General features: G+C 32.3%; 2 protein-coding genes and 1 pseudogene across 2 annotated transcripts; 2 read left to right on the forward strand and 1 right to left on the reverse strand.

The window, feature by feature from the left end:
* Positions 1 to 3,730, forward strand: part of LOC112099741 — a 42,888-nt pseudogene extending 39,158 nt beyond the window's left edge.
* Positions 3,731 to 6,535: 2,805 nt separating this feature from the next.
* Positions 6,536 to 7,256, reverse strand: LOC112099742 (peptide chain release factor 1-like). The gene is made up of 2 exons (XM_024187196.1): positions 6,738 to 7,256; positions 6,536 to 6,684 (listed from the first exon to the last, which is right to left on the reverse strand). Exons 1-2 carry the CDS (start codon positions 7,254 to 7,256, stop codon positions 6,574 to 6,576), a joined length of 630 nt encoding a protein of 209 aa, XP_024042964.1. The 3' UTR covers positions 6,536 to 6,573.
* A 2,716-nt stretch (positions 7,257 to 9,972) lies between these two features.
* LOC18049618 (disease resistance-like protein DSC1) lies at positions 9,973 to 14,673 on the forward strand. Its single transcript, XM_024187197.1, has 6 exons — positions 9,973 to 10,592; positions 11,308 to 12,394; positions 12,917 to 13,216; positions 13,315 to 13,936; positions 14,021 to 14,097; positions 14,176 to 14,673. Exons 1-6 carry the CDS (start codon positions 10,120 to 10,122, stop codon positions 14,671 to 14,673), a joined length of 3,057 nt encoding a protein of 1,018 aa, XP_024042965.1. The 5' UTR covers positions 9,973 to 10,119.
* Positions 14,674 to 15,216: the final 543 nt, after the last annotated feature.

A 15,216-nucleotide genomic window follows, 5' to 3' on the forward strand; every position in this document is an offset into this window, starting at 1 on the left:
TAATAATAATAAACTAATAATAGTAAGAAAATATAATATTAATTACTAAGTTTGACCTTATAATATTAGAATTTTTTAATACTTAACAACAATAATAATAATAGTTTTTTTTTTAAAGCTTAACTTAATTGTTAACTTAGACTTACATAGAATTATAAATCATAGTTCACAATAATATTAATGCATATTTATAAAATCATGATATTTATAATTTTATTCATTAAAATCATGATATCAATTATTTATTTAATAAATTATAAATATAAATCAATTATAGTATTTTTTTAAACTAAGAATTAAATGAATTTAAAAAATTCAATTTTAAGTTATTTGTAAAATCATAAAATTTTAAGTTTACCTTCATTAAAAAAGTAAAACATGCTTATTACAGGTTTTTTTATTGTGCCGTGCTTAGCCCATCTCTATTTGTGCCGTGCTTTTAAGGCCCGCGTGCCTAAAATTCTAAACTCAGCCCAACCCACGTGCATGCCGTTAGCTGTATCGATGAGTCTCACTCAAGTTAGCAAGGAAAATAACCTAAGGTCGAGCGAATGATGATATAAGTATAGGAGTTGTCATATTTGACCCCTCATTATATCTTATCAGCCCCATTAATCACTTTTATTAAATGCTTTTTACTCTTTATCTTTATATGAAATAACTTAAAAGGAAAATAAGTAATGATCCTTAACATTTTTGGATGCCAACTATATGTACACAAAAGTAAATACTATTAAAAAAATAGTACATTATAAAAAAAATGCACTACAAAATAAAAATTATTTTTTGTCATTTGTGCCTGTGTTATTTTTATTACATGTAATATTATTGTACGGATGCGGGAAGAAAAAATTTGGGGTCGATTTGTTGCAAGCCCCAAATGCAACCGAAGATCCAAGCGCAAGTTTCAAACCAAACCAACCCAAAGTTTGCGCGGCAATCCAATTCAACCCAACTAAAATCATTTTATTTTGATTTTAGTTTGGGTTGACTTAGGCTTTGATAAATTCGCATGTTATATAACACAATTAAAATAAAATATCATTTGTCATACATTTTATTCATTAAAAACATAGTAAAAAAAATTTCAAAAATTCATTGGCGGCAAACGTCCTCTCTGGAATCTTTGTGGGCAACACGTACGTGGTGTCTTCACTAAGTGTTGAATCTTTAGCTTCAAAAGAAAGAAACCAAAAAAAGGATATTTCCACCACATTATTTTTGTAAATTCACACTAATTTTACAAATTAATTATAAATAATTGACAATATTTTTAAAAAATACAAGTTAATAAAAATTTTGTATAGTTAATCAATTAAATCCTTCTATTACCTTTCTTCTTAGATTTCTTTGACTATATTTGATCATAAACTTTGATATAAATTTTATTTTACTAATTTATTATTATGATATAAGACGAAAAAAATGCTTAACAAACATGAGTTATTGTATCTAATAATTTATGTATTTAATTATGTGAACTAATATTTTTAAATAAAATCTAATTATTATTTTCACTACCTTACTTACAAATGAATGATATAAATTTAACAGCCTAAAAATTTACATGAGTTTTGTACCATAAAGACACTATGATAGTTTAATTAAAGTTTTATAATCATATTAATAAAGTGGTCTTAGAAACAAGGTCCAACTACCATGCACCCAGTGCATTGTACCCTCCATTTTGTCCATATATGAGTTTGGCATAAAATTAGAAAAATATTGAAGTTAAAGTAAATTTTCAGTTGTTTTACCTTATAAGGATAAATTAATTAATTTAGAATTATGCCAAAGAAGTCTTTGTAATCAAGTTTAATAAAAAAATTTAAGTCACAAAAAAGTAAACTAAGATAGGTTTATTAATTTGTTCTCCAAATTTCTTTTTTATTTAGTTTTTTAAAAATAATTTACACTTTTTGTATTTATTTTTAACTAAGGGGTGGAGATATCATCACCCGATAAAAAATTCAGTAAGGGTTAATTTGATAATTGCCCCATAAAAAGGCATATGTGCGTGTGGTGGTGGAGAAGCCTTTTTCCATTGAGTAATGATACAACCACAAACTCTTGTACAAACTTATTTTGTACAAACTGATGTGGCATGATAAGATTGGTTGAATTAAATATCACTTGACCCACATAATTTGTTTTTATTAATTGGGTAAAAGCTCGTTTAATCCCTATATTTTTAAGTTAGTGCCCGTTTAGTCCTTATATTTTTAAAAATACCTCAAACCATCCCTACAATTAAATTATTGACACTTTTGCCATTATCTTTTATTCCTTTTAACTTATTTTTATAATATTACTCTATTATAATAATTTTTTAGACATTATTAAAAAGAAAAAAATAACCCTATTATAATAATTTTTTTAGACATTATTAAAAAGAAAAAAATAAATTACCAGTTTAACACCAAAAAATAAAATAAAATAAAAAATATATATTAATTTTTGTGGAACACACTCTTGAGTTAAAATATTAATTTTTCTAAAAAAATTGATAATGTAATTTTTTATGATATTAATTTTTTAGACATACGTGAGCTTCCACAAAAATTAATATATACCTTTTTTGTTTTTATTTTATTTTTGAGTTTAATTTGATAATTTAATTTTTTATTAATATCCAAAAAAGAAACATTATTGTAAAAATGTAATATTGTAAAAACAAGTTAAAAATAATAATAAATAATGGCATAAGTGTCAATATTTAGTAGCAGGGACGTTTTGAGGTGTTTTTAAAAATACAGGGACTAAATGGACACTAACCTCATAATATAGGGACTAAACAAGCTTTAACCCTTATTAATTTATATTTTCATTCAACCAATGAATTAATGCCACGTCAGTTTGTTCAAAATAAGTTTGTACAAAAGTTTGTGGCTGTATCATTACTCTTTTCCATTTCTCATTCCGTTTAAAATTTAACCCATATTTTTCACCTCATTCTCTATAAATTTTTGTAGAGTGAGGATAAAGAATCCACATGTTAACATCAATTTTTCTATCCACATCATGTTCCACATTTATCTATTTTATAATAGATTCTTACATATAATTCTAATGAAATAAAAATTAAAATGACTCAAATGGAATCATCACTAACATATCATAAAAATATTTAAATTATTAAAAATATACATATCCATTAAGAATTTTGGAATTATTTTTTCTCCTTCCTCAAAAACTTATCAAAATTTGGTGGGTGGGACCTGTGAACCATCTCTAGTCAGCCACATTGGACTTCTTACGGCCGGTCTTCAAAAAACTGCGAAAATATGATGTCTTTGTCAGTTTTAGAGGAGAGGACACCCGAGACAACTTTACTAGCCATCTATATTCAGATCTCTCTCGACAAAAATATCCGAACTTTCATTGATGACCAGCTCAACAGAGGAGATGAAATTTTACAGTCTCTTGTGAACGCAATTGAAGCATCGGCCATTTCAGTTATCATTTTCTCTGAATCATACGCTTCTTCCAGATGGTGTCTCGATGAACTTGTAAAATCCTCGAATGCAAGAAAGAGTATGGACAGGTTGTGATTCCGGTTTTCTATCGGGTTGATCCATCAGACGTGAGAAACCAAACTGGGAGTTTTGGGGATTCATTTTCGAAGCTTGAAGAAAGGTCTAAGGAGAATTCAGAGAAGCTGCAGACTTGGAGGAATGCTTTGAAGGAAGCAGCCAGTTTGTCTGGCTTTCCTTCTCAGAACATCGGGTGAAATGTTACCTTTAATTTCGTATACTAATATTCAACACTGTAAATAATATTCACGCAGCACTCTTAGTTAAATTTTCCAGATGCTAAACTACACTTTTAAATTCGATTTGAATTCGATTCATTTATTCATTTTGCCACCCCTACGTAGAATCAGATCACTTACTTTTGGGGTGCTATTTTTTCAGTGAGGAGGATTTCAATGGTTTTTGGAAATATAATTGCGTTCCTTAGTTTTTGGAGAATTCACGCAGCACTCTTAGTTAAATTTTCCAGATGCTGAACTACAGTTTTGAATTTTTTTAGGCATGAAATTCTAGACTTCTTTCCCCACTTTTGAACTCCTGTAAAAGAATTCTTGTAGAATTAATAATAAAAGCTCCAGAAGTTTACAATATATTTCAACAAAATTAATGGTGTTCTGTCGTTTTTTAGTCAATTTCAATCTCTCAATCATACACCATTACTAAAAAAAAATTAAAAAAAGTAAAAAATAGTATTTAATAAATCACTTACTTTTGGGGTGCTATTTTTTCAGAGAGGATAATTTTAATGGTTTTTGGAAATACAATTGCGTTCCTGAGGCAGTCCGCTTCTTTTTTGATAATTTTGATCGTTTTCCACCTTTGGAGTGCGAGTGCTGCGGGGTGAAAAAATGTGGGATCCATTTACTTTACATCCCAGATTCTACGGATTCAATGGAAGTTCCAAGCAGTTGTTTCAACTCTTACGAAGAAGACTAAGATTTTCATGAATGTAATTTTATTTTTTTCTCTTTTGCTAATCACTATTAATAATTACAAAAAAAAAAGCCAAGATTAGTCTTGGAACAAAACATGCATGTAATAATTTTCGAGAGACGTGGTGCATGTAACACAAATTCACACTAGAGTATTGAACTATACCTTATTAGACGAAGGGTATAATGTACCGAAAGCACGTATTTAGCTATGTAAAATTACTGGCCTTCTTTTCCTGCAGATCTAATCTACTCGGCGTGTTATTTTTTCCCTTTTTTTTTAAATGCTAGTGCTTCATTCATGATATTTCTGAATTTTTATCCATGATTTTTTAATTTTATTTTTATTGATTGAATGAGGTTTCCTTAAGAAATACCCTCAAGCCTTAAGCATTTGTATATATTGCAGTAAGAATTTTGAATCAGGCGCACATATGCATATAAGAATTTTGATTAGGTGCGCGGCAAGACATGTAGTGATTTCTTATTAGTGCAGCTCTGCCTAACACACCACTTGCGCACCATATCAACCCTCGTGTTTATGACGCAATCACATTTGAAAATTTTCAACTTTCTTAAACCTGAATTGTTGTATATGGGAAAGTTTCATCACGTGGAAGCAAAAACCATAGAGAGGCATAGTGAAAATACCATCAAATCTTATATATTTTAAAAAACATATTTGTATATTGATTGAAAAAAGAATAGGATAGGTGTCATTTTCACCCAACTCATTTGTGTTGTGAATCCATACGATTAAACATGTATGCACTTTCTCAAGTATCTATACCAATTCCATATTTGGAATGGTGCATTTGATTCCATAGTTGATGTGGTATCGTCTATGGCTAGAATTTATATCTACAAAACTGACTTGTAAGGAAAGGATTGAAGATGCCGGTGAACTTATATTTCTATTTAGATTATTGTATCTTTTTCATGTATAAAATTGGATCTTATCATTCTCATATCATTAACATTAGTGGAGAATGTTAATACCTCTACCAGTGTTTCATCCACAGATTTCTTAATTGCATAGATGGATAGTAAAATGTTCCTCAGTGTTCCCCTGCAGCGCCAATATATACACATCATAGAGTTTTTTAATTTTTGACTCTAGTGTTTTAGGATAATGAACGATGGACTGAATAGAGAGAAGAGAAAATACCTTTGTTTCACGTCCTCAAAGATTGCATCTGCAATTGGCCTTTGCTTCAACAAAGGATCAATCAACCAAAGCAATGGAAACAATAGCTTGATTCTCCAATCGTCAACAATGCCTTGTAGTTTATGCCGCCAGCATAATTCAACAGAACAAGCCCTCTAACAAGTATTTGTATGTATGTATGATCATTCATTTCTCAATCAACCACCAAATTGATGTCAACAAAGCCATGAGGATTGTCTCAAAAGTCTTTCATTTTCCCTCTCTTTTGGCCGGAGACCAGTAAACCATTTGAAATATGGATGTGCAAACCAATAAATAAATCATGAAGTTACACACTAGTCTGCTTTCGCACTCATTAAAATAAAGCATTCTTCTCACTATCCTATATTGTTGGAAAATGGACCAAAATAAAAAAGAAACCATATATGGAACGTCACAACAAGAATATTTGTGCATTTGGAGATCATAGGATATTGGGAAGACATCGGCAGAAAAGTACAATTTTTTTTTTTTTTTGGGGGGGGAAGGAACAGAGAAGTGCAAGTCAAAAAGGAGAAAAAATGAAAACAGACACTCGACAACAAAAAACAGACTTATCATCACTTAACAACACAAAAGTAAAAAACCAAATACTCTTAGTCAAGTATTATATTTGTTGCACAAATAAGAAAGAAGATAAAAATTTTAAATTAACCAACAGGTTGAGTCTTATCGTAATACACACTATCAACTATGAATTAACACACCTTAGAAGTCCTCAACTCATTCACCGCTATTCGAAGAGAATCGTCCGATAGAATCAACCGTGACAATGCTCCAGTGCTTAATCTGCCACATTTATAAAAGATCACCATACGAGAGAAATCTTAAATTAAAAAAAATATTGGAAACCTAAACGCCAATCAAACACATTACATATAGCAATTTCTCTTTTTAAAGTTCAATTATCGCTTGATAGAGTATTAAGCTTAATGCAATACCCCAATAATTTTGCTGCTTCTGATACAGATCCCTCGACTGCGAAAATTAGATCAAGCAGAGCTTGCATTCCCCGTAGTTAACCAAAAAAAAAAAAAAACGAAGCAAGAGTGAATAGAGTAATACCAAAGCAAATTTAGGATTGTTAGGTCCAATTTGTGGACCAACTTCTGAACTTCTAATAGTAGACTTAGGAGGAAGGATTTGAAGAAGCTGCGGCGGCGGCGAATACGCATCAAGATTCACACTGCTCCTCACTTTGAGGGCCAAAAGCGTGCGGAGGCGCGACAAAGCTGACACGCGATTCTTGTGCTGCGATCGGTCTTCGGCGGCATGCGCTATGACGCCGGTCGGTACGTGCTTGAGACGTACGGCAGATTCGCGCTTGTTGCGGTGCTGACCGCCTGGTCCCGACGATTTGAACGTGTCCATTTCGCATTCGCGAAGCAGCTCATCGTCCGTCAATTCTAAGTAATTCTTCGAAGAAGAACAACAACAAGAAGTTGAAGAACAATTGTCATTGGTGCTGTAATTGCAACACAAGACCAATGGCTGATAATTCCCGCGATGCTTGTACGACGGAAAGTTTATATTTTTCCTTCCGAGTTGGAGAATCCGAAGCAGGAATTGAGCGGCCAACGCCATCATCAATTTCAATTTCCCTCACTGTGTATGCGATGATGAAAGCAAAGCTTCGTACTAGTAACACATTCTTATAGCAGGCCCAGCCCAATCCAGCCCAGTCCAGCAAGCGAGCAATGTTATTATTTTATTATTTTTGAACTCGTGGTGGCTCTAAATTATTTGCAAAATACTCTTATAAGGGAGAGGGATATATTTTATCCTGGAATATTTTTAAAATAAATGGTGCTTTAAAAATGTGTCTGACCGTAAAGATATGTCTAATTAAACAGTGTCATATATAATAAAAACGTATCCTTTTATTTAAATATGCATCCATTCATAGTTTTATGTTTCAATTTGAATTGACAGTAGTTTATTTTGGACCAGTGATGATCTAATTCAAATTTTGATTTAATAACCATGAATGAAATAACCACTTTCTTTTAGTTCTCTTAAAATTTATTAAGGAATGTATGTTGAAGGCCATTTCATCCTTTAGTGTTGTAGAAAATACATTTTACATTCTGAAATTTAAAATGACCTTCTTTTAAATAAAATTTTAAAACAAATGCCTCTAACTAAGGAAGAAATTTTAGAATACATCAGAAGTATCATGTCAACCATACAATAAATTAATCATGCTACGACACATGTGCACTTATTTTAAAAACTATCATTCAAATGGTGGTTATATTGAATCTAAATATGTACATATCATACATGACACAAACCGCCTCAACCCTTCTGTTGGATCTGGGGTGAATCATGCAATTTTATATTTAAAGCTCATGACATAAACTTAATTCATGAATATATAACACTAGCCTTGGCCTTTGTTATAAACATATAATAATCTATGTGCCTCATTAAAAAATATATTAAAAACTTACATAGTTCATATCTCACTGTACATACATACACTTCAGATATATACATATAAACATAAACATGGTCAAAATGTAAGTCATGCAGTAATGCGTGTCGTGTCCCAACCTCAATTGCTCAGAAATTGAACTACAAGAAATCCTATGGAAACCTTAGAGAAATGGGGTAAATAGGAAAATAGTAAGCTTGCGGCTCAATGAATGAATATAATTATATATAAAAATAAATTAATGCTTTAGTGCTCGTCATAATTGTATGACATAACTTTACACTGAATGCTTTACAAAAGCAAACATGAACTCATATATCCATAAATGACAAAATTGCACCAAATAATATACAGGGGAAATAACTCTCAATACTTACTGGGATCATCATCACACGAGTAAAAATGGGGAAAAACCTCTCAATACTCAGCAAAATTAACAAATTCACAAGGGTCGAGTAATTTAACTTGCAATACGTATGCATAGAGCCTATGGGGAAGGGTACACATATGGTGCCTGTCAATCACACCTCATGACTCAGTCAATCATATAATGTACGTACATATAATCATAACTTTATACTAAATCATACTATCAAACATAAATGCTTTGTAGAATACATAATAGTAATAATAATAATCCACTCATAGATCCTATTGGTGAAGCACGCATGTGCTTTGCTTTAAGCTAACAGCTTGCTATTGCTTTGACAATTAGCCACATGTGCCTCCTTTTAGCTCGCACGTCCATCACAATACATGCATTAGAATTGGTTGTATTATCATAGGCGAAGCATGAATGTGCTTTGCTTTAAGCTAACAACTTGCTATTGCTTTGACAATTAGCCACATGTGACCCATTTTAGCTTGCATGTGTGTTACAACGAATGCATTAAAATTGGTTGTATTATCTCTAATATATTATAAAATTTCTTTTAACGAAGGATGTAGCCAACGATTTTATCCAGTTGAACATGTTCTTTGACATATAATACAATTTATGGTCAAACAATTCATAAGTAGTTGATTTTTTTTTTTTGGGTAGATAATCTCAATTTTAAAATACTTTTAAAAGATTTTCAAAGATAAGATACAATGATATACAACTAAACCCTTATCCAACATAGAAAAATTAAATAAAATTAATTTTCATCATTACTCGAGAGAATTAAAAGGACATTAAGGTAGCGTTTATTTTTATCTAAAATTTGAATAAGTATGAATTTGACTGAAATCTAAATGGATTTGAATATAATGTCTCAATAACATGTTTATTTTTTTAATATCTAAAAATTAAGTGGCATCTTATTTGTTTCTATAATAAAAAAAAATCAAACGCTATTATTTGACATTTATGCGCTTATAAGTCAAAATGAGTAAAAGGGATTAGGCTTCGTAGTTTAGGAAATAACTTTATTGAGTAGAAATATTCTTAGAATATAGTATTTATTTTGCATTCAAACATTTTCTCATTTTGGCAAAGGTCACAAAAAAAATTACTTTTTTAATTTAAATGTAAATGTTTAAAAATCATATATAAGTTATAAAAAATAAATAGCTGATTTTTTAAAAAAAAGTTAAACTTCATATGTTTAAAATCAACGCTAAGGAACATGAATAAGAGCTATTAAAACAAAACAAAAAGAATAATTTTGAAACTAAATACAATTAATTGAGAGATGAGGACCGATAAGATAAATTCAGAGATAAAAAGTAACATATCACCCTACTTGTTGCTGGTAGTTATGAGCATTAAAGCACAGAAGCCGTGTGTTGAAAAGTATGGTGTTCGTGTGGACTTTTCAGCTAAAAGTCTACAAAGCAGTTGAATTAATCAATCATCGTGGAGTGCACGGTGCTTGGACAATGAGATGAAATTGAAAAATTATCACGGAACTTGAAGGAAGGTTCATGGCATCGATTTATTCTACAGAGTCGCTCACATTTGGTTCAATAATTGTTTTCATCCGAATCAAAATCTCTCTCTAATCAATTCAACTGTTTCTGTTGATTATGGCTTATTCTTCACGAAACAACAAGAAGTATGATGTGTTTGTTAGTTTCAGAGGAGAGGACACCCGAGACAACTTTACTAGCCATCTCTGTTCTGCTCTGTGTCGACAAAATATCCAAACTTTCATTGATGACCAACTTAACAGAGGAGATGAAATTTCGGAGTCACTCGTGAATGCAATTGAAGCATCAGCCATTTCAGTTATCGTCTTCTCTGAATCATACGCTTCTTCTAGATGGTGTCTCCATGAACTTGTAAAGATCCTCGACTGCAAGAAAGAGTATGCACAGATTGTAATTCCGGTTTTCTATCGGGTTGATCCATCAGACGTCAGAAACCAAACTGGGAGTTTTGGCAATTTATTTTCGAAGCTTGAAGAAAGTTTTAAGGAGAATCCAAAGAAGCTGCGGAGTTGGAGGAATGCTTTGAAGGAAGCAGCCAGTTTGTCGGGCTTTCCTTCTCAGAATATCAGGTGAAAAGTTACTTTTAATTTCTCATACTAATATTTAACAATAAATAAAATTCACGCAGCACTCTTAGTTAAATATCCGGCTGCTAAACTCCAATTTAAAAAATTTTTAAGCATCAAATTCTAGACTTCCTGACTTCCCCACTTTTGTGCTCTCATAATTATAAAATAATTGTGACAGAATTAATAATAAAAGCTCGAGAATTTTACAATATATATGTAACAAAATTAGGGGTGGCCTGTCGTTTTTTAAGCAATTTCAACCCCTCACTCAGATACCACCTCTCATACTAATATTTAACATTAAATAAAATTCACGCAGCACTTTTAGTTAAATTTTCCAGATGCTAAACTACACTTTTAAATTTTTTTAGGCATCAAATTCTAGACTTCCTGACTTCCCCACTTTTGTGCTCTCATAATTATAAAATAATTTTGACAGAATTAATAATAAAAGCTGGAGAATTTTATAATATATATCTAACAAAATTAGTGGTGAGCTGTCGTTTTGTAAGCAATTTCAACCTCTCACTCATATACCAACATTAGGGAAAAAAAACATAAAAAAACTCTCACATATTCCTGTAATTTAAGAGTTATTAATTTATTGGGAGATTATAGACTAGTAGTGGTATATATTAATCTCCCTTATTTCATATTTAATGCAAATTCCTCCTATTAATTTGAAGTTACTGCGCTAATTTTATGTATTTGCTAGGCGTGAGTCGGAACTTATAAATGAAGTTGTTAATCACATTTTGAAGAGATTGGATGAAGTGTTTCGGCCGTGTGATAACAAAAACCAGCTGGTTGGAGTAGAATCAACAGTTGAGAAAATTGAATCTCTATTAGGTGTTGAGTCAAAAGATGTTTGGGCTTTAGGGATTTGGGGCATTGGTGGTATAGGCAAAACAACAATCGCTAGAGCTACTTTCGACAAAATCTCTAGCGATTTTGAAGGTTCTTGCTTCCTTGAAAATGTTAGAGAAGAGTCACAAAGACCGGGAGGATTAGCTTGCTTGCAAAAGAAACTTCTATCAAATTTATTGAAGGATAAAAATGTGATTCTTGATATTGGCCTCAATTTTCGAAGGCTCAGCCGCATGAAGGTTCTGATTGTTTTTGATGATGTGACTTGCTTCAGCCAATTGGAATCTTTAATTGGAAGTCTTGATTGGTTGACGCCTGTGAGTCGAATCATAATAACCACCAGAAATAAACAAGTGCTTAGAAATTGGGGGGTGAGTAAAATATATGAGATGGGGGCATTAGAATATCATCACGCTCTTGAGCTTTTTAGTCGACATGCCTTCAAACGAAACCATCCTGATGTTGATTACGAGAAACTTTCAAGCAAGGTAATGAAATATGCTCAAGGTGTTCCTTTAGCTATTAAAGTTTTGGGTTGCTTTCTATATAAAAGGGAAAAAGAAGTCTGGGAAAGTGCAATAAATAAATTGCAAAGTATCCTCCATCGAAGTATCCTAGAGGTATTAAAAATAAGTTACGATGGTTTGGACGATAAGGAGAAAAATATTTTCCTTGATGTTGCTTGTTTCTTTCAAGGCGAGGGTATAAATCTGGTAATGAAATTCTTTAATGCAAGCGGCTTCTACCCAGAAATAGGAATAAGTGTTCTTGTTGATAAATCTCTCATTGCTATTGATTCATACAGCAAGATAACAATGCATGATTTACTACAAGAATTGGGTCGGGAAATTGTTCGACAAGAATCAATTAATCCTGAAAACTGCAGTAGGCTGTGGCATCATGAGGATACCTATGAAGTTCTTACATATAATACGGTAAGCATTTTTTTGTGGATTATATTTTTGAATATTATAGCATTTACAGACTTGATATGAATATATTTATATACGCTCGAACTGATGAGTCTTAGAATTAATAGAAGTGTGACAATGATTAGAAAAAAAAAAGTGGTTAAATGATGTAACAATAAATTATATTTGCCATGACAACTTGTGTGATCGTTTGTAAGCATATTTATATGTCAACTTGTATACTACACATACATACTTTGTATGTTAAATATTACGTGTATTATTATGATTCTTTGTGCATTTGCAATTAAGAGTTTAGCTGCCTAGCAATAACCATAAACATGAATTATTGAAATTTGATTCCTGTAATGGCAGAGAGCCCCACTCCGATCCCACCTCAACTCTACTCAAGAATAAATAAACGTTGAATTAATAACTAAACTACCTCTAATTGTGAATTAATGACATGCTTGCCCCCAAAATTTGTCTTGGTTGGGTTATCATTTTTCTTTTGATTTTAACTTTATTTTTTTAATTGGATTTTAGGGGACAGAAAAAATTGAGGGCATTTGTTTGGATATGTCAAACGTAAAAGATATCCATCTAAATCCCAATACTTTCACAAAGATGCGTAAGTTGAGATTTTTGAAATTCTATAACTCATCATTCAATGGAGAGAACAAATGTAAGGTGTCTTATTTGCAAGACCCCGGATTTGCTGAAGTGAAGTATTTTTACTGGCATGGATGCCCGTTGAAGTCATTGCCTTCAAACCTTAATGCAGAGAAGCTTTTGTTTCTTGAACTGCCTGGTAGCGACATTGAACAACTTTGCGATGGTGTGAAGGTATGTATATCTTGATAAATATGTGCAATCTTTCAATAATAACGTTGAATTATCATACATGGTAATGATTTTGTGTTGGCTTCTTTTTGATCGAGCAGCGTCATGGTAAGTTAAACCAGATAATCCATGCTGCCTGCAAGAAGCTAATTGCCAAAATTCCAAACCCCACGTTGATTTCACATCCGAACAAGCTAGTTATCTTGAATCTAAGAGATAGCAAAAGCCTGAAAAGTCTTCCAGCTAGAATATTTAATTTGGAATTTCTTACCAAACTTGATCTTTCTGGTTGTTCAAAACTGAAGAAGCTTCCAGAGATCTCATCTAGTAACATAAGCCGGCTATATTTAAGTGGAACTGCAATTGAAGAACTGCCCTCATCATTTGAGCTTCTACTTAGGCTTTGGTGGCTGGACCTTTCGGATTGTAAAATGCTTAAGAGTCTCCCAAGCATCCTATGCAAGCTGAAATCTCTTGGAGTTCTTAATCTCCGTGGTTGCTCAAATCTTCGGAGATTGCCCGAACGTCTTGGCCAGTTATCATCGCCAATAATATTGAATCTAGTGAAAACCAATATTGAGAAGATACCAGAAAGCATTATCCAACTTTTTGTGTTGCGACACCTCCTCTTAAATTATTGTGAGGGGCATGAATCCTTACCAAAGTTTCCTTGTACGATGGTTAGATGCCAATCATTGCCCGGCACTGCAACCATATTAATAGGTTTATTCTCTAAGTTCTGAATCTTATAGGCAGTGTTTTTTAACTAGAGCAATAATTTTAAATTGGAAGGTAATTCTACTGCAGGAACTATTGAAGATGCCATGAGAATTGAGCATATGGGCCATGTGGTAGCTGCCCGTTGGAAAGAAGTACGGGAAAAGGTGTGTCTTAACTCTCTCTCCTTACAATTTATACGGTCTTTTTTTTTTTTGGTTTAAAATTATGATTTTTTGGTACAGAGAGGTTTTCCCATGGAAAAAAGTCATGTCGTACTAGCTAGGAATGAAATTCCAAGGTGGTTTAATTTTCAAAGTGAGGGATCTTTTATAACCTTGGAGATGCCCCCAGATTTCTTCAATAACAACAGAGTACTGGGCTTTGCATTTAGTGCTATTTTATCATTTTCAGACCGTCATGTAGATTGTGGCAGATGGTTTTCGTTTTCTTGTGAGCTGAAAGTGAAAACCACCAAAGATTGTGATCTGCATGACAAACGGTTATTTCAGAGCAGAGTTAATTATTTAAAATCAGATCACTTACATTTTGGGTACTATCTGTTCTGTGAAGAGGATTTTAATGGTTTTTGGAAACGCAATTCCATTCCTGAGGCAGTCCATTTTAGTATTTTTCCACCTTTGAAGTGTGAGTGCTGCGGGGTGAAAAAATGTGGGATCCATTTAGTTTGCTTCCCAGACTACGAATTCAATGGAAGATCCAAGCACATGTTTCAACTATAACGAAGAAGACTGAGATTTTCATGAATGTATTTTTATTGCTTTCCTTTTTCTAATCACTATTAATAATAGGAAAAAATGTCAAAATCAGTTCTTGGAACAAAACATTCATGTAATAACTTTCGAGGGATCTAGTGCATGTGACACAGATTCACACTAGAGCATTGAACTTTACCTTATTAGATGAAGAGTATGTTGTATGAAGAGCACATGATGTATATTGTAAAATTAAAATTATTGGCCTATTTCCTGCTTTGCACACGCAACCCATGACGATTTTGTTATTAATCTTTGTAACCCAAAACACAACTGCTTAGTTAGGGGAGTACGTAACTTATAAACCAGTAAAAAAACTCGCTAGCGATGTGGGATATTTCAGGACGTGCAGCAAGTTCTCATTGGTGGAGCTATGTTGTGGGCCCATATCTCTATCAATGAAAACATGTCACTCACCCTGTTGGCGCACTATATCAACTCTCATGTATATAACACAATCACATTTGAAAATTTTCTACTTTCTTAAATCTAAATTGTTGTATATGGGAA

This window comes from Citrus clementina, unplaced genomic scaffold (genome assembly GCF_000493195.1).
Source record: "Citrus clementina cultivar Clemenules unplaced genomic scaffold, Citrus_clementina_v1.0 scaffold_3, whole genome shotgun sequence".
In the NCBI taxonomy this organism is placed as follows: Eukaryota; Viridiplantae; Streptophyta; class Magnoliopsida; order Sapindales; family Rutaceae; genus Citrus; species Citrus x clementina.